This window comes from Natator depressus, chromosome 1, assembly GCF_965152275.1.
Source record: "Natator depressus isolate rNatDep1 chromosome 1, rNatDep2.hap1, whole genome shotgun sequence".
Lineage (NCBI taxonomy): Eukaryota > Metazoa > Chordata > Testudines > Cheloniidae > Natator > Natator depressus.
The window spans coordinates 145,412,761-145,432,682 of record NC_134234.1 but is presented as its reverse complement, the minus strand read 5'-3'; the positions used below and the strand labels follow the sequence as shown (position 1 = coordinate 145,432,682).

The window sequence follows — 19,922 nt, the reverse complement described above, 5'->3', positions numbered from 1 at the left end:
ATTAGGATGCCTCAGTCTCCCCGTAACGTTCATTACTGGGATTTTTATAAACATAACTGCAGTGGTAGGCATACATAAATTAAATCGGTAATACAAATTCATAATTTGAATTGGTATTTTGTGTTTTTTCTCATTAACATTGTCTGCTCAATGGTCACCGTTTTGACCAGAATTACAGAGAGTAAATTTCATAGTATTAATAATATTTCAGAGTAGTAGGAGTCCCACAGGTGCTGTGGTCCATATGTTGTAGGCTGTTCCCCCAAAACTGAAAACTTTGCAATGGCTAACCTAGTCAGTATTATTTGCTCTGTGCTGTTCACACTTCACTTCTTTTGTCCTGTGGACAGTATGATTGCAGAATACTATTGTGGTTAGCAGAAGAAAGATGATCCTGTGGTTGAGGCGCAGAATTGAGATCTGGGAGATTTGGATTCAATTCATGTCTTTGTCACAGACTCCCAGTGACCGCAAGTCGTTTAGACCCAGATTTTCAAAGGTATTTTGGTGTTGCTGTGCTCAGCATTGCAATGCCTAATTGATTAAGGAGACTATCTGTTTCAAAAGTGATTGAGACACTTAGGAGCCTAAATCCAATTGAATGCTTATTTAACATCATAAATACAGATTTAGGAGCCTAACTTTAGGCCTTTAACTTAGTCCTGTTTGAAAGAGGACTAAATTAACACAAATTAGGTATGTTTTAAAGTTTGCGCGCGCAGTGTCCACACTAGGGAGTTGCTGCTCAGCATGCTAGGGTGGGTGAAAAATCAAGACACTTATTTAAGAGCCTAAATATAGATTTAGGAGCCTATTTAGGTATTTACATTTGAACTGTGGCATTTGTAGACAAACCCTAAATTGTCTTATGGCTTTAAACAGGAGTAGAACAGTGGGGAAGGGAGTGAGGGAAAACAAAGTAGAGAATGGGCAGGAGTCAGGATATGGCAGAGAGTTGGATAAATTTACCACAGGTACACCTAAACTTTGCTTTTTTTTACCCTGATGCCTTGCAGGAAAACAGCACAAAGCAATTATTCCACAAGGCATAGTGTTTCAGAAGATAGTGTGACAATGAAATGAAATGAGAGCAATGGATATTGATCAGTGCTTGCTTTTCTATCCTCCCTTCTGTCAGGATGTATTGGCTAGAAAAGTAGAGTGCATAGAAACTAAAGCTGGATTAAGCTACTGAAAATTATAGTAATGTTAAAACTGTTTTTTGGATAAGGGCATATCTCTTAATGGACTGTACCTGTCAGGCCATTATCATCAGACAAAGTATACAGGTTAAATAGGTAGTTAGCAGAGTGTGGTGCCATAAGTCAGTTCTTTGGTCAGGGGTCTGATGGAATGTGTGCAATATCTAAAGTAAATTAATTTGTGCTGTGTGGTAAAAATGGTACATCAAATACAGTATACAGTAAGCGACTAGTAGTTTGTTTGTAGCACTTTGACAATGCTGTGCAATTTAAAAAACTGACAATCAATTTGTAGTTCATTAAACTTTTCAGACTTTGATAGGCTTGGGCCATATTTACATCCTTCTAAGTATGTATTTTACTACTGTTCTAGAAAGTGCCAACATAAGGGTAAAATTCAGGCTAAGTAATTTGTAAGAAATTCAAAGAGATGACAGTGAAGCAGTTAACAAGTAACCTGGGACAAAATACTAATTGTCTGAAAAATGGATGATAAGATCTGAGATAAAGAAAAATGAAACCTGAGAATTCTTTTCTCCAGTATGTCTTGACAACATGACATGTTTTAGATTTTTGCAGAAAAAGGTGAAATATAAAGGTTTGGTTTCTAAATATATTTGACCTAGGGCACAGATCAATTTTAAACACATATATTTAATAAATGTTGAGGGTATTTTATGAGCAACTGCTGACACTCAGCTACTTGACACCAGTGTGAGTTGGGTCGTGCCCCAGTTCAGGGCGTTGCTGGAAGGGGAGCAAAGGAATATCTTCAAAACTCTATCACCAGACTGAAAGAAGGTTGGAATGATTGCCCAACCTCAAAAGTTTTCCTTTTCAGGGTACTGTTGAATCACATTTGCAAGAAATGTCTTTTATCCCTGACTTTCATAAGAGACATTTCTTGAAGAGCAGACTGCTCTTGAACCAAATCCAGGTATTTTCCTAAATAAATTCCCAAGGGAATATACCCTCCCTCAGATCTTCCCACAAACTCCTCTCTCTCTCTCGTTCCTCTATGAACATTTTTTTAGCAAAGTATACTGTACACGTTTGTCTGCTTGTCACGGTGTTGCCTTCTTTCTTTATCTTGTTTAAGAACACAGACTCCTCAGTCCCTCCCCTATAACTTCATGGATGCTAGTTCCATGGAATTTATCACTGACTAAAGCAGGGATGGGCAAACTTTTTGGCCTGAGGGCCGCATCTGGGTATGGAAATTATATGGCGGGCCATGAATGCCCAGTGGGGGAGGGGGACTCTATGGGATGTAGCATGGGGGGGCTCTATAAGGGATGTTACCAAGGTGGGGGGAGGGAGGACTCAGGGGTGTGGGGCGAGGGGGGGGGTTCTAAAGGGGCGGTACCGGAACACCTGGGGGCGCTGCTGGCAGTGACACCAAGGCGGCCATACCAGGTCCCCTAGCTGAGACAGGTGCAGCCCCTGGGCGGTTTCGAGGCTCTCAAAGGTGGGGCCGTAGAAGACCGGGAGGGGATTGGGTGCACTGCTGTGTGGGGAAAGGGCCGCCATGTAAGGGTGGGGTTCTGATCCCGGAAACAGTGCGGTGAAGTCGCGCCTGCGCAGTGTGGCTCTGCGTGCTGGAAGATGGTTCTCATCTAGCGAATTGAGAGTCGGGGGCTGGGGAGCGCTGGGCAGGCAGAGCAGGGCAAGCCCCCGACCCCGCTCCCTGGCGGGAACTCGAGGGCTGGATAAAGACGTCTGATGGGCCGGAAGCGGGCTGCGGGCTGTAGTTTGCCCACCCCTGGACTAAAGGAAGGGGTAGGAAAGGTGTGTGGCATTTATCTTCCTCTGAGGCATTCTACAGTGTCAACTTTTAGATGCAGGAAAGTGAATTAGACTATTTTGGGGGGCGGGGGGGGTTGTGGTAAATCTCTTGTTATGAATTACTGATAGCCTTTAATAACAAATATGGAAAGAAGACTTTTGGAAGAAGTCACTAGGGTAAAACGATTAATATGTAAATTGGGTGCTGTGTGAAAGTATAGGCTCTTATTAAATTCTGGTTGATGGTAAGAATAATCTAATTGGAAAAGGAGTCATGCCTCAAAGAACAAATATAAACCTTTTGGAAGTTTTTTAAGAGTTTTTATCAAATGAAAAACTAAAAATAATTATCCGGCTTCTGAAGTTAGTATCTCTTCGTAATATTATGAAACACGCAGGATGCAGGTAGTTTAAATAGGTAAAAGGACAACAGAAGGAAGAACCATCAAACTCTTCTTCCTAAATGGAAGTTTTGTAGGCACTACTAGTGGCATATTTGTACAAACCAAAGCAAAATATGTTGTATTACATGCAATTCTAGTATACTGATTTACTGGCAACCACAGGGCAAGAGTGCATTGCAATGGACCTGCATGATGTCAAGATTCTTGCTGTCAGTCCACTGCAGACTAGTTTTGGGTCTGAATGCCTGGCACTTAGCATGGAGTCTTCAAACCCACTTTCTCTTAGAAAATTCCCTTCCTTTGATACATGTACAGACTCATACATGAGTAGCATTTACATGGGCCTTGGGGTGAATTCATGTCGTTCCCTGCTAACAGCCATTAGCAGCCATTGGACTGCCTTCTCAGTAGGTAATAAATACATAATGTATGTATTTTGTACATTCTGAATTTCAAATCCTAATCCGGTTGTACAGTGCCATTTAGATGTCTGTAAAACACAGCTGAAAACTACTAGCTAGCAGATGAAATCTACTTAATCTACTCCTCTAAATATTTACTAAAATTGCATGGTATGCTTTCTTATGAAGGCTTTGTTTGAAAAATAACATTATTTTTTCTTTAGAGCATCAAACCAGCTCCAAACAGACTCCACAGACTCAGCCAAGAGATGAAGACTTTGAAGGGGCTCCATGGAATTGTGATAGCTGCACCTTTCTGAACCACCCAGCGCTAAACCGCTGTGAGCAGTGTGAAATGCCACATTACACCTGAATCTGGAAAGGGTCTGCATTAGGTTGAAAACAGGTTCTTGAGCCCACAGCCATAGGAGAAGGAAACATGGGGAACCTTTCAGTCCATCTGCCAGGCCTTTGTCAGTCAACTATTTTCAGATTACGAGGGGGGAGGAAAAGATGTGAAACTGTTTCCACTTGTACTGCTCTAAAGAATAAATTTGGGGGGCGGGGAGGGAAATATTCTTTTCTTATGCCATTGCAGTGAGCAAAGCAGAAAGGATAGCCAAAACCAGAAAAGGATTCACTCTTTGAAGAATGTATACAGGAAAGCAGATAATTGCTGCAGTTTAATCCTGTGGCTACAGTTACTGCTTAGTGGCTCTTAATTTTTAAATATAGAACTTTTAGTAATGATGTGAAATGTTACAGTTATCCTGACAAACTGAAGCCATAGCTGACCTACCTGGTCCCAGCTAGCTGGAAAACAAAGGCTCCCTGTGCTTCTGGATTGTAAACTACTGAAAAAGAAGACAGGAAAATGCAACTGTAAATTTTACAACATATAGAAAACAGAGAGAAGGGTATTTGTAATCGCTGCTTTTTTTCAGGGTGATTTAAGTCTACACAAAAATTTGCTGTTTTGAGATTGTGACTTCTGGTGCAAAAATGAGGTACTGTATGAGCCTTACAAAAAGTAGAATTGGAGGTGATTCTACAATCCCTTTTGTTGTAGACTCACCAAGCAGTGTCAACACTGGTAATTAACTAAGAACTAATTCTACCATATTACTGATGAAGAGAGTGCTGCATGCTTTTATTTGGTCCTTGTGTGGTAAAGCTAAAAGTAAATTATGCTTTTATAAATAACGTTCTCCTAAGACTGCCCTGTAGCAGAACAGTGAACGTATGCCAAATGCCAGAACTATTCCAAATTCTGTTTGGAAGATTTGAGCTCAGCCATGATTATGTATGAGAAGTGTTTGCACCCTGTTACTTAGGCCTTTTCTGCTTCCAATTTTGTGAAGAATTCTTGATGTTTACAGCACAGAAGGTACTTTGTGCCCCAATCCTGATTTAGCTGAAAAAGAATTAATCAATGTTAGCTCTTCAATAAAGATTTATTTGCACATTGTTAATAAATCAGCCTGTATAAAATAGCAGATGGCAGATCTGGAAAAGTTGCGTGCTGCATTTTTTTAATTTTGGTCAGGAAATGTTTGCAATACAGTGAAGAATACAAAACACTTGCAAACTAAAAACCATGCAGGTACTTTTATGCATATAATGTATTGTATTATATTAAATGATCAGTTTTGTTTAAATGCTTCAGTTTGCTGTACTAAAGCAGTCATTATTTGTGAAATCAGAACTTCTGGATTTGGGCAGCTGAATGATTATGATGTGAAATTGTGAGACTGATTTAGGATGTTTTTCATATCGGTAAGAAGCTGGTACCATGCAATTGAATTTTTACACTGTAACTTTGTTGTGTGAAATCTAACATTTTCACGGCATTTGAAAGGGGGAGTTTTTGTTGTTTTTGCCTGTATTGCCTTTCTGGTGTCTTCCCTCCATGCAGTTTAAAAAGATAGTAGCAAAAACTGCTGTCTTGTGATTCAGATCAGGAACTACCTTTTATCTGGTATGATACTGAAATATGTTCCTTCAATCGTAAAATCTTCAGCATAACCTAAAATAATCTATTTAATAAGTCTGCTTGAGATCAATTGAAGTGTGCATCATTAATAAGCAAAATGAAGTCAAAGGCATCAGAGCTGAGATTTCTTTTTAAGTTGATGATGATTTTGCACTGTATGATGAGGAGCTCATATCTGAAAGAAAACAAAAATCCCTGCTGTCCAGATGAAGTTAAAAATAAGAGTAAATTTTTGTAATTCTGTTTTGTATAAATGGATAGTGTGGCAAAACTGAAGGGACAGTGTGGAAAACAGATGAGCTGAAGTATTTTACTGAAAACATTTTTCTTCCTTGAGAGATTAGCAACATCATTACCTGATGAAAATTCAGGTATTCAATACAATACCAATTCTGTCATAGTTCTTCAGTGATGATGCCTTTTCTTTTGTATGATTTCAGTTTTCAATCCTATTTATGTTGACTTTTTAACAGCTTTAGTTTCTGCTGGAATAGCAAAAATAACTAAAATGACAGTCATCAGATGAGAGTAACAGTAGCATGCTGGAGAACAGTTGTGCCACTTTGTTTTAAGACAGTGTAGATGCTGTTTATAAAAAAAAAAAAAAAAAAAAATGTATGCAACTCATTAATTCTGTGAGCTCTAATAATCCGAAATGCATGGTTTCTGGTGTTACAAAGACATTCTAGTCTTAGTCATAGCTGTCACCGGCTAGCGGAAGACAGAAAAGAGGCAACCTGTGAGGAGATGCTGTTGGGAGGGTGAGAGAGAGTGCCATCAAATGGGCAAGTTGATTTTAAGAGCAAAGCTGAGTTTTATTTGAGCTTTTTTCAGTTCATTTGTTGGTTGTACAAGTATTGAAAATTTTAAATTAATGAACAAACATTAGCAGTAAAAGAACGATATATGGTACTTGAATCTTTCGTTTGTTAGAACATAAGTTATATTTAAATATTAGATCATTCATTTTGCTTTTGGAAGCAGGCAACATCTTCACACTCCAACTGAAATGTAGACTCTGCCAAAAAAGGTTTCTTCGTGTAATATTTATTTAATGCACACAAAACCGTAATGTCAGCTGGCATATAAAATGCACTGTATTGTATAAAACTTTTGAGTGTATATGTGTGTGGATGGCAGGATGCTAATGCTGTTGTGTTGTTAATGCACTACTTATTTTTAATAACAAGCTTTCCCTCAACCATGCTATTAGACTAGTTCGGTTGGTAACTTACTTGGACTTTAGGTATTCAAAAGGATTTCACAATTCATCTAAATTAACTTTTATTAAAGCTTATTTTATATTTATCATCTATTAGTATCAATTATCCATTCCTACAACCACAGTTTTTTAAAAGTTTTAGTCAGAGTGGGACTTGTGAACAATATTTCAGGGTATAGCAAACCAAAAGAAATCCTAAACTTGGCTATGCTTCAAATTTGATGTAATTATCAACCTTGCTTGTTTGGCAGGGAGAAGGGCAAGTAGGGGCTAAGAAGAAAATACTTTGTAAAATATAGTCTAAGGTCAGATTGAGTTGTGCATTTGTGTGTCTGTGGTACGTGTGTTTTCCCTTAAGATGGGAGGTGTGATGAGAAGGTGTAATAATTTTTAAAGAGCTGGGCTCAGTCTTAGTACTTCCTAATCATGTGCTACTAAATCATGTTTTCTTTAAAAGTATATTATTGCTTGCTTTCAGTTACTGTATCTATCCCAGTTATACTCTCATTTCAATTTTTCCATGGCAACACATGTTGACATTAAGATTGATTGATTGTAAAATCCTTTGAAACTGAATTCAGAAATATTTAAGAGCTGAAATTGGGACAAAACAAAATGGGGAAAAAATAAAGAATGTGAGACTATCAAATAAGTTAAAAATGAAATTGTCATCTTGATCCTTTTTAATATTCATTGGTTTACCCAGGAATGTGAAAATGGCTTTCATAGTTCAAGGTAGACTCAGAGATACTTAACTGCTTCTCTGAGACTGTAAAATTTACATGCTATGATACTAATGTGACTCTCCACCCCATAAAGAGAGAAGACATGCACACAAACAAAGCGTCTTGTAGTCAATATTGCTTCTTGTGTTCTGCACCTATTTTATTTTCTTTCCAAATGTTAACATAATTATTTAAAGTTGGCCATGATTGAAACTTGCTGTATTTTTTAGTTTGGGGCATTCTCATTGCTTGTCTATAAATATTAATACAGGTAGGTTCTTCTTGACTTGTTTGAATAATAAGAGGTCATTGGAGTTAATGCAATATTATAATTTTGGATTTTCAAGACCTTAAAGAATTTTTTAAAACTCTGTTCTTGAAATTTATTTATTTATGGTGGCACCGATGTATCTAATCCATATTTCCTGCTGTGTGAAACCCTGTTAAATTTTTTCATTAAAACAGCAAGACTAGATCTTGTTAAATCCTGTAAATACGATGTCTCTAGATTTTAGATGTATATGCTGTGAATGAGATTATTACCAAGAGATGAAATTGTACAAAAGCATTAAGAGGCTATGCATGTGTGGTATCTCCAGAAAGTGCATACTCGGAAAGTTGCAGATTTCTGCAAAAATAAATTAATAAACTAAGAAAACATCACATCCTGCATTTGTTCTCATGTGTAGTAGAAGACATTTCCAAAATACCAAATTTTCTTGCTCTGACAACTAAACATGTTTCTGTGTTAAAGTGTAGCATTCTCCATAAACCCATAACTATATCAAACTTTCATTTGTGTCCTTGTAAATCAATATATTTGCCTCTGAACTGTTCTGTGTTGGAATTGGGCCCCAAACTTGCTGGTGGGTTTATGGGGCAGACCTTTGAGGTGTGTGGTGTCCCACTGAAGTCAAAAGTGGTTTGTGCAGATCAGATTGCAGGATTGGGACTGTGCACAAATGATGTTCACAAAGTGTTTTGATCTCTCTTCCTTTCAGCAGCAAGCCAGAGAACACTCTGATTCCAGAAGATGCTGCTGTTCATGGCAGTTGAACATTTATTGTAGATTTCCACAAACTCCACTCCCCCCACCCCCCGAAGGCTTGAGGAAAAGTATATGATGGTGTAGAATTTTTGTCATTTTTCTCTAAGAATGACAGGTGTGACTGTTGAATCACTGCAAAGGTACTTTCCTTAGCGCAGTATCTTTCTTCAAACTATAAAGTTTATTAAATTGATTTGTCATGTGATCTGGTAGGTATTATAAGAATTAATCTTTTCAGCTGATCCTTTTAACCCTTCTATATGAAATATGGTGCTAGGTAAGTACTAATTGTTGCTTTTCAGGTTAAGTGTATCGAGGCTGGACAACTGATTTCATCTAATTTATATGCAAATCAGCCTCAAATTGTGGCTTGCTGATGTCTGTTGAATTCTAAATAAAAGGTTTCCATACTTTGAATGAGGACTATTCAAGCTCCATGAGCAGGATTTTCAGAAGTGCTCAGAGTTGGCCTAACTGTTCTCCCATTGAACTCATTGGGAGTTTAACCATTTACTTCAGTGGGAACAGTCAAGCTAACTAATCCCAAGCTAACTTTGGATCCCCAATTTAACCTAGCTCAAAACTCTAGTTTGGGACTATTGCCTAAAATGTATGCTATTATGCTGTAACTGAGCAAGGATGGGTCCTCCTGGTGCTGCCAATGCCAGTGAAGAGAGCAATACTTTCCACTGTGGGAGCAACATGAATGTTTTTGTAGTTTCTTGGGTTCTTGTTTTGTAGCAAATGAAGAAATATTCGAGCTTCAAAAAATCCAGTGTAGCATAACTGGGGCGGAGAGGTGTGGGGGATAACCTACTATGAGGGAAGGGATTGCCTTACAGAATATTACCACACAAACTTGGTTGCTTTACCGTTAAGGTTGCTCAAGTGTGGTTTGTGTTACAGCAATCAATAAAAATCAAGGAAATCATCAAATTAGGCTACATTAGGATAACCTCAGTGTACAGGTCTTCCCCACTTTCAAACACAGTGCCCACACGCAGACTCTTCACCTGCATGACAAACTTATATTTACTTTCAACATATGCAGCACACACATTCACGTCCTCTAATTCATACTCGCTGTATACAAGCTTAGCTATGGGTTCACAGTTAAGTTTTGTGTTTGTGGGCTGCATCCTTGTCTAGTATGTGAGGAGCTGCTGATTAGCTAGATTGTGGAGAAGAACTGATGGAGCACTTGGACCATTGCTAGTCTGTCTGGAAAACACTAGCATTCCTCTGGTTTCTCCTTCACTCATCCTCTGGATGCTGCCTCAGGAGCTTTGCTCACGCCCTATACCATCATCGTTGGTCCCCCATACCTTGAGTCCCTTTCCCCCCTCCCATATCCCTGATCAGTCCCCCATAACTCCATTGTAGGCTGTCTCACTCTTCCCTGCATGCTTTACTCCCCCATCTACAATCACTAAAAAGACGACCTCTTACAAGGAGCCTGACCTATAGAACGTGGCAGTGACAAAACTTCCTACGTCCATCAAGTTTTGTCAAAGGAAAACAGCTCTGGTCAGGTAAACTTTGCTCCCACATAGTCTACAAATCAAACATTAATATCCTTACTGCAGCTGCAGTGTTTGTTGTGGCAAGGTGGAAGAAACAAGATAAGTTTTAACACTTTGCTTTCAACAGAATGTGAACAGATGAAGCATCAGCTTAGCATGTGAGCTGGAAAATCAGCACCAAATAGAAACTGAAGTACTGAATGTGAAGTATGGAATGAGATATGAATTTGTTCCACGCTACAAACGCCTCGAATTACTTAGCAATGCCACACCCAATATTGCACTAATTTAACTAAAGGTGCAGTTTTAAAACTAATTTATTTAAAATGGTACAACTTGGTCTTGTTACTAGGGAAATGTACCAGAATTACTATACTGGTATAATTATACCGCCATGATTACTTCTATAACACCTCATGTCAACACTCTTAGAGTAACTGTACTTTTTTTGGTTTGCATCCACACAAACAATTATAATGGTTTAACTAGGTTGGTAAATATCCTGGTGTAGACTAGACCTTTATGTGTGAGACATTTACATTGATTTAAATCTGGTTTACGCTGGTTTAGCTTTGATGCTAAAATAATATAAACAAGATTTAAACTGATATGATTGTCCATGCTGGGATTTGCACTGGTTTCAATACATTGTTTTTTTAAACCAAACCTTTAGTTAAACAAATGCTGGTTTTGTGTGTTGACAAGCCCTTAATTTCTCAAAATTAAAAAACAAGTATCCTTTCCTGAAAGCATTTGTTGTATCTGTTCATTGTTATGCTACTTTAAGAGCACGCTTCACGCTGATAAACGTGAACAAATAGTTGATTTTTTTTATTTGAACATTAAAATAATAATGACGTTAGTGGCAAATATCTGCAGTTGTTAAAATGTTGCAAAGGTTGATTTTTTGGTTTTGTGTGTGTCCTATACTTTGAGATAACTATGGTTTGTCTATATTAGAAAATTTTTACTGGATTAACTAAATTAATTTTTAAATTGGTGTAGTTAAACCAGTGCAAACCTCTAGATGCACTTAAAGTGGCTTATCTCTTATTTCAATTGGTTTAGCTTAAACCAATTTAAGTGAGGGTCATCCTGGTTTAAATTAAGCTACATTACAGGTTTGAACCAGTTTAATTAACCCAAATTTTCTAATGTAGATCAGGCCTTAAATTATATACAGAGGCAAAAAGCAAGCTATTTCCATAAAACATTCCTATCAGTGAAACACTTCAGATTTTCAGTTGAATGAATCTTTTTCTTCTGGTATATTATAGATGTGCTGTGTGAAGTTTTATAGGAACAGGTGTTTGTTTTAACAAGTAATTCCTTCTTTAGAAGGTTTGCTAAATTGCTGATTATGCTATGTTGTTGTCAGGTAAGTAAATTCCAATCAAGTCATTAAAGAGTCTCCCTTCAGGAATGACGACAATACGTCATGTTTATTTTACAAAAAGGTCTACAAAGGTTCCAGAAAATATTTTAAAATAAACATTTCTAATAAAATGTGTAGGAAATACATCGATAGAGTTTTGGCAAATGCACTGTGTATAGCAATGTAACTAGTTTCTTTGCAGATAGTCAAAGGGCATAGCATTCCAGTAACTTGCTGTAAAAGTCCATAGGCTCATTTGAGGGGGCGTTTTTTATTATAGGTTGTCCTGGATTCATTATTCCCATGCCATAATGACCTTGCTGAAGTTCACAAATACGCCTTTGTTAGGTTTGCTAGGGGGGAAAACCCATACAAAACATTCAGTTAATGTTCACAAAAGGTCTGTCTTAAGGCTCATGTAAAAAACCCCACAGTAGTGAAGAACAAAATGCGGCTTTCCTCCCTCTCTCCAAATAAAACACATGTGTATTAATTACATAAAGTGAAAATTTTTCATTTCTGCAAATCAGTATAGCAAAATCTGGTTTGTCTAATAGAATAAAATTCTGCTTTTGGATCTGAAAGATCTGGATTCCGAACTTTTGTTACTCCTAAATATGCAATATTTCAACTGATACCAAGGTTTGCAGAACTGACAGTAGGACTTTGCCCTAAACCAAAGTGAAAACCAGTTTTTTCACCTTTGATTGAACTCAGTCTGCTGATTTGGCATAATGTTGTGTGTGTTATGAACTTGGAAGACCAATATGGCTTGACACCCCTTTTTTCTGGTCTTGTCTCGGAAATGCTAAATGATTGGTAAGTGCACCAACTATTACCTTACAAGCAGGGACAGGTGGCCACACCATGCATTACAATCTTTATTCTAAATAAATTTGAAAATGTATTCATTTTACTTCAAAGCTAGATGACCTGGCAGTGAAAATGGGCTCATTGTCTCTCAAGAATCATACTGTTCTTGAGGGAGAAAGTGGGGAGAAAACCACAGAACGATGTGATTTTTGTTTTGTTTTTACAAAAACCTCAGAATTTTGAGGTTTCAAAATTTTCTCACACTAACAAGACTACAAAAGAAGGACTGAAGCCTAAACAAGGGACAGCAATAGTCAAACAAGGAGAAACGAGAACAAAAATGGATTTCATGTGTTTTGGATGCCATATGTATTTCGGTCTGTATAGTGGTTTATACTGACTAGACAATGGCATGATTTAGGTTTGGGGGCAGTTTCTGCTTGTCAAAGGATGTTAACAATCTCTCCAGAGTAGAGATCCCATCTATTCTCACTGACGATCCAGGACAGCCAGGAGTCTTGTGTCCCTGATTACCATTAATGCTTCCCATCACTGTTAGTTGTGTAACTGGGATACCTGGGGTGACTCTGTACCTGGTCCTGCTCTCTGCTTATTATTCTGGTGGCCCTGAAGAAGTTCCCACAAATGCAGACTCTCTGTTGGTTCCTAGGGCTAATTGAAATCAGTTTATAAAGCGATTTAGGGTCATGAAAACTTTGAGGAGTGACTGCTGCCTCAAGGACAGAAGAAGAGATGTTTGCTTTGCTTTCTGAGTAGTGGCCAACTTCACTTTTAAAAATGTTATATACTGTTGATGAAGGGCATTCGGGTGTGTTCCATCACAGGAGATGATGAGGCTTAACTGTGTTACAGGAATGGTTGCTGTCCAAGAAAAATGTAAAAACAATTTATAATAGTCATCTCTTGTGCTTCTTAATTATCAAAGAAACTTTGTCTTGGAAACCGATAACTTATCTGGGGATTTTTGTCTGATCGTTGGAGATGGAATCTTGTTACACAGACATATTGAGTCGTCCATATTTTGTTTTCTGTTTTCCACTTTTTTGAGTCATTATTTCTAAAGCTGCAGTAACTGGTTAATCCAGCATATACTATACTTGTTAAAATATGGTTGTATTGTAATTCAGTGTATTATGCAAAATGGAAACTTTGCTAGCTAAGCAATTTGTTTAATGGGTTACTATTCACTGCGGTGGAACCCTCTTACTCTTAGTTAATTGGTAAAAATCTAGGATACTTTTATTAAAATTGCTTGTTTTGAGAAACATGACAGTAACTTGCTGACTCCATAATTCTGTAGACCAGGGGTCAGCAGCCTTTCAGAAGTGGTGTGCCGAGTCTTCATTTATTCACTTTAATTTAAGGTTTCGCATGCCAGTAATACATTTTAACATTTTTTAGAAGGTCTCTCTCTAGAGGTCTATATATCATATAAGTAAACTATTGTCATATGTAAAGTAAACAAGATTTTCAAAATGTTTAAGAAGTTTCATTTAAAATTAAATTTAAAATGCTGATCTTACGCCGCCGGCCCGCTCAGCCCGCTGCCAGCCTGGGGTTCCGTTCACCTAGGCCAGCAGCAGGCTGAGCGGGCCCTGCGGCTGGGACCCCGGCTGGCAAGGGGCCAGCGGCCGGGACCCCAGACCAGCAGTGGGCTCAGCGGCTCAGCCTGCTGCCACTCAGCCCGCTGCCGGTCTGGGGTTCTGTCTGCCGGCTCCTGCCAGCCAGGGTCCCAGCTGTTGGCCCTGCTCAGCCCGCTGCCGGTCTGGGATCCCGGCCCTGCCCACATAGAGCGGGTACCTACCTTCTCCCTGGTTCTAGTTCATTCTCTTCCTCTCTCTCTGCACTGAGCTGAGGGTGGGAGTCCACTGAGCACAGGGCTGGGGGTGAAGGAGCAGGTTGGGGTGTAGGGTCTGGCCAGGAGCTAGAATGAGGGAGGGGGCTCAGAGTTGGGGCAGGAGGTTTGGGTGTGGAGTGCTTGCCTGGGCAGCTCCCATTCAGTGCAAGGGTGCAGGTGGGAATGGGGGGTGGTGGTGCAGGAGCTCCCGTTTGGTGCTCAGGGTGGGGGTGAGAATGTGGGGGGCGGTGCAAGAGTCAAGGCATGGGGGGCTGGGTATGTGTAGGGGGTGCAAGAGTCAGGGCGAGGGAACTGGAGGCATGTGAGGGGAGTGCAGGAGTCGGCATGGGGGGGCTGGAGTCAGGGCTGGGGGGATGCAGGGGTCAGGGCAGGAGGCTGGGGTGTGAGGGTGGTGCAGGGGTCAGGGCAGAGGGCTGGGGGTGTGGGCTGGGGTCATGGGGGCGCTCCCTGCCCAGAGCGGCTCACGGCAGGGCGCTGGAGGGGATATGCCCTGATTCCACCCCCCGTTTCCCACCTCTCCTCCATCTCCTTGGAGCAGCTCCTGCGCTGTGGCTCTGCTTCTCCCCCTCCCTCGCAAGGGCCATCAGCAGATCAGTGGCAGGGAGGGAAAGGAGGAGGGGCAGGAACCCAGCATGCTGGGGGAAGAGGTAGGGGAGGGGGGGAGCTTGTCTGCCCTGCAGCAGCAGCTGGCAGGACCAAGCTTCTTCACCATGCCCCCATGGGGGGCGGAGAAGAGCGGGGCAGGCAGGATTTTTAATGGCACACTGCTGCCTGCCGGGATCCCGGCCTGGGTTCGGCAGCGGGCTGAGCGGGGCCGGTCTGGCCAGGAGCATGCCATTAAAAATCGGCTCGCGTGCCGTCTTTGGAACGCATGCCATAGGTTGTTGACCCCTGCTGTAGACCATTCAGAAAAGAGGTAAATGGTACAGACAAGAACTGTCACTTCTGGTGCACCAACATCTGCCAGACAAAATAAAATCTGCATTGCTTATTTGGTATAACTGAAATGAAAGTTATAGTAGAACAGGATCAATGGTTTTAAAAATACATTTGCTTTGTTTATACATATCTTTGATTTAATAAAACCTAAGCTATTTATCAGCAGATATACTGTGACAAATATATTAAATAATTCCTAATATTTATAGAACCATAAATTACATATTTTTCTGGGGAATAGTAAAGGCTTTTTTGTTTAACGTAACTATAGGATTAATCTTACCAGAAATAGTATCGTGTTCCCTGAAATGTTCCATCATGTTTTCCCTCTTCGCTGCCCTCCAGTTCTACGCCAAGATACACGTCCTCTCTCCCAAGCAGGTGCCCCAAGTACTTGATAGTTCCTTTACTGATTTTCCCTGCTGGACGGGAGAATTTCACCACATTTCCAACTGTCAAGTCTGTAACACTTCTTGGTGCAAATGGTCGTCTTGGTAACAGCACCTTACCCACAGGAGTCCTGGTGTAAAAAGAAAAAAATTAAAAGCAAAACCTTTTTCTAAAAGAGTGAAGCTAATTTTAAATTCTGAAGAACTCTGTTTGCTGGCTTCTGTTCAGAGTACCAAATAACTTTGTGTTTGTGATCCACTTGGATAAATGCCCTGTGAATTCCAGTTAGAATTCTTACATTTCTTAAAACTTCATTCTCAATTGCCAATCCACAAAGATTTCTAGGGGGAGGGAGGGTTGTTCTGCCCTACCACAGCACAGAGGCAGCTCAGGTAGATTTGTTTTGTATTTTTCTCCTGTTACATTCTTTCACTAGAAAGGGATAGGAATGCATAAGCAGTCCCACTGCACTTCTTGATCACTGCTTGCTGCAACATTGCTTGCCTGCATAGTTACTAACCATAGCAAAAATATAATTTGCATCTCCACTGGGAATGAGTTGGGGAAAGCCCATTACTTGGGACTTACTAACAATGAATCCGACCAAGTGCTAGAAGTGTATTGTATGGAGTAATCCTGTTCTGTCAGGGAATGGAATAGGTGACCTAGTAAATCTTTTGTCACTAATTGTTAGGCTTCTCAATTCTTTCACTTCCCCTCCCTTTCTCCTTTTGGTGCCTGCTGGACCAATTGCAGTGCCAAGAATTTACCTTACTCGTGAGACTGTGGCTTAACCCAGCTCACTAAACTCATGGGAGCACCATGCCTTAAAACAGATCACCCAGTATTGTGAACCAAATGGAAATGGCCCTGTGGAAGGCACCATGACACACAAAAGGATCAAAGGAGAGTTAAGCATTGTGAAAGTTAGGGAATGGGGAAGGGGAAGGGGAAGGGGGAAGACCTCTGAAGGCTGTGCAGATGTGGTGATGAGTGATTCTCCTTAGGCAGCAGGGGCCTAGCAAGGCATTCCAGATGAGAGGACCTGAACTAAGCATATCATGGTGGATGTGTACACCAAAATGTCCTGGATGAGTGGATCAGAAGCCTAACGTGTCCTGTCACTGTCCTGAAATATTCATGTATGTTCCTCCCTTCGGCATATTCCCCATTTCCCTCATCTCCAAGGGACCAAAGTTCCAGACCCCTCCATTTCTTAATAAAGCATCAGCCTAAGTATTTCTCATTGTGCCTGATAAAAACTTAGTGTGCAAACAAACTGGGGAACAGCTTTGGAGTCTGGTTTACACCAAAGCAGAGGGTTAAGAAATCCCTCAGCACACTTTATTGGACAAGATTCTGAACTAACTGTTCGTAGTTCAAGAATTCTCTAAAACTAGGATTGAGGCCTCATTCCCAAATTCAGAATCTCTGGAGAAAAGTGGAGTAGTGAGAAACCATGACTGAGGGGACGAGAGAGTGTGTAAAAGGTCATAAGGTCAGAGATAAAGAACCAATACAGTTCTTCAAACTCAAAGTGCATGCATCTATTCCAGTCCTGACAGATTTGGATTCCTGTGCAGGTCTGCATTCCCTTTATATATGTTAAGTAAAAGAACAGAAGAGGCCTTTAGCTGAGATTGTGATTTATCAACTGCTTTGACTTTGTTACACACAGACAAACCTTACTCGGCCTCGAGCAAAGAAATCAACAGCTTGCACAAAGCTAAATCTACTGACTGCAAAAAGATTTTTCTTTCTAGGTCCTTCAAAAACGTATTGGCGTTTAAAGCAGGCAGTTCACACCATGAAGTAACTTGTACCAGCCCTGAAAACCCAAATGATCATAGTGTGATGTGATATCTGCACAGCCAATGTCTTACATGTCTGCAGGAAGGGACCAAAAGACACCAGTCTAGATGAGAAGCAATAATCGGAATACACTATGCTGTACATCTTTTTATCAGCCTGAGTGAGAGAGCTGCTGACCTGAGCAGAACAGATGTGGCTCCCAGGAGAGGTGTCAGTTTTGTGATTAATTTCCTATTTTTGTGACGGGGGCTATTCAAAGAGTTGGATCTCTCCACGAAGCCCAACAGAGAGTCTCCTTTTTTACTCATGACACTCCAGAAATTTAATGACTGAAGCCTGTGTTATGGGCTGGGCTTGGATGAATGCCTGTCGCCTTTCACTGCATGCCAGAGTGCAGAGGCAGTGCTGGGTAATAGCTCTCAGTCCCCTGTTTAGTCTGTCAGCTCTGGAGTTATAATCCTAGTTCTGCCACTGACTTTGTGTGGCCTTGGGCAAGTCCACAAGCTTCTGCTTTCTCCTCTGAAATGGAGGTGATTACTCTTCCTATCAAGGGGGTGTTATGAGGACTTGGGCCTGATCCTGCACCATCTAAGTCAATGGGAGCTTTGGCATAGACTTAAGTGGGCAAAGGATTGGACCAATAGTGCATGTTTGAACAGCTTGTGAAATCGTGATGCACCCTGTAAGTGCCACCTAGGGTATAAATAATACACTGAGGAGTGCCAGCAAACTGGATATTGTACTCAGGGAATAGGTACTCCATGGGCCACCTGAACCATAACAGGCTAAAATGACCTGCATGGCACAAGATGAAGAAAACTGACCCCACAAAAGCTTTCCTGGGTAAAGTCCTGGGATGTTTTTTCTAGCAGCAGTTCACAAGGGCCGGAAGCCTGAGCCAAACCTGAAGATGGAATTCTTGTTACATAGGGGCTGGCAACATTTTTTTTTGGCCATCATTCAGTACAAATGCCAGAGGCAGGATTTACATTCACTGATGCATGAATACCGACAACACAGCAGAACTGGCTCCTCCTTTGGGGCTGTATCAGAGAAGACCAGTTTTAAATTGTACCAGGGTCTTCATAGGAACCCTGCTAAAGGAAACTGTGAGGCTACACATCCCTTAGCCAGGCTGCTTCCTCAGCCAGTGCTGGCCCCAGCTAGATCCCCAATGGGCATTCAGTCCAGTTCTGCTATTGCAAAATGAGATGGCTATGGAACTCTTTCAGGGATGTGTGGCCGCTCTGTGATCCCTGGACCAACAGGAGCTAACTCTCATCTCCTAAGAGCTACTGCTAGTTTTGTATCCGACATCAGAACTCTAGCTGCACAAGTTCTTTGGTTCTGTAGGTGCTACTCTTTTTCAGCCCCTCCAAGCTTCATGCCTAAAATGACAGACTTCCTGAGTGAATGGTCCTGGGCCGATTGCTCGTGGATAGGAAATTAATATTCTGGAGTTCCGAATGGGAAGCTTGCTGATTTAAGAGGCTGTAAGATGGAGGGGAAGGTGGAAATGATTAGTGGCTTGTGTGTTTTGCTCCCTATAAATTTGGAAGCATTTGTACTCAATCATGCCAATTCCATCCATGTACAAATGCTTGCCCCCAAATATACAGCCATTTAATTGGCAATGGGCTAAAGTCACTGGCCTAAGATTCCGCTGAAGTCGACAAGTATCATGAACACTGCTTATTTTTCTCTAACAGTAATAACTTGTCAAATATTACCTTAATTTTGTGCTGTTTACAAGATCTCCAATACCTTGTTCGTCTTACCAGACTGAATAAGCATGGAAATGGTACTACCCTCTTGCCCTTTGAGGTGGTCCTTAGCGAACAAGGAATGTGTGCACTGGCACAGTGATACAAGTCAGCATGCCCTGGGGTAGCCGGTGCCATCCTGGTTTTGGTCTATAGTACTTTGCTGACGTTGGCAGCCAACCCGGCACTCGTCATAATCACTAAATTAAATTATAACTAGGCTGAGTGTTTTTTCTATATTTTAAAAACAAAAAAAGTATATCTAAAAATGTCTCTTAAAGAATTGTTAGATAACACCATCTACTATGAGGCCATGACTTCAATCCCAGCCCTGATTGGTAGTAACCAAATATATCATCATCTGATTGCTTATTCCTGCCTATGTGAAATAACTGTTCCGTTCCTAATGAACAGCTGTCCACCTCACAACAACAAGAAAAAGGACCCCCTTTATCCCATATCCTCAGTCCAACAACTAAATGGCCCTGGATACTCTTCCTCTTGGTCAAGGCTAAGTCACGCTGGCTGCTGTGAAACCAGCAATACTCTTTAGTTAAACAAGAACATTTTGATGCATAAGGGCACAGTACACAAAGCAAGTGAGATACAATTTAGTTTTTTCTTTGTTTGAAAAACATAAGTTATAAA

General features: G+C 40.6%; 2 protein-coding genes across 7 annotated transcripts in view; one reads left to right on the top strand and one right to left on the bottom strand.

Annotated features, from left to right (window-relative positions):
• Positions 1-6,403, top strand: part of TAB3 (TGF-beta activated kinase 1 (MAP3K7) binding protein 3) — a 73,445-nt gene extending 67,042 nt beyond the window's left edge. For all 5 annotated transcript variants that reach the window (XM_074968495.1, XM_074968504.1, XM_074968512.1 and 2 more), the window contains one exon: positions 4,017-6,403. In XM_074968495.1, the coding sequence (XP_074824596.1) occupies positions 4,017-4,165 (149 nt within the window). In that variant the 3' untranslated portion in view covers positions 4,166-6,403. The remainder of the gene's footprint in view (positions 1-4,016) is intronic.
• Positions 6,404-11,607: 5,204 nt separating this feature from the next.
• LOC141996448 (uncharacterized) overlaps positions 11,608-19,922 on the bottom strand; it is a 32,547-nt gene continuing 24,232 nt past the window's right edge. Inside the window, exons 10-11 of one of the 2 annotated variants that reach the window (XM_074968463.1) lie at positions 15,593-15,829; positions 11,608-12,031 (exon numbers count right to left, since the gene is read on the bottom strand). In XM_074968463.1, the coding sequence (XP_074824564.1) occupies positions 11,974-12,031; positions 15,593-15,829 (295 nt within the window). In that variant the 3' untranslated portion in view covers positions 11,608-11,973. The remainder of the gene's footprint in view (positions 12,032-15,592; positions 15,830-19,922) is intronic. The other variant, XM_074968454.1, reaches the window with a different exon arrangement.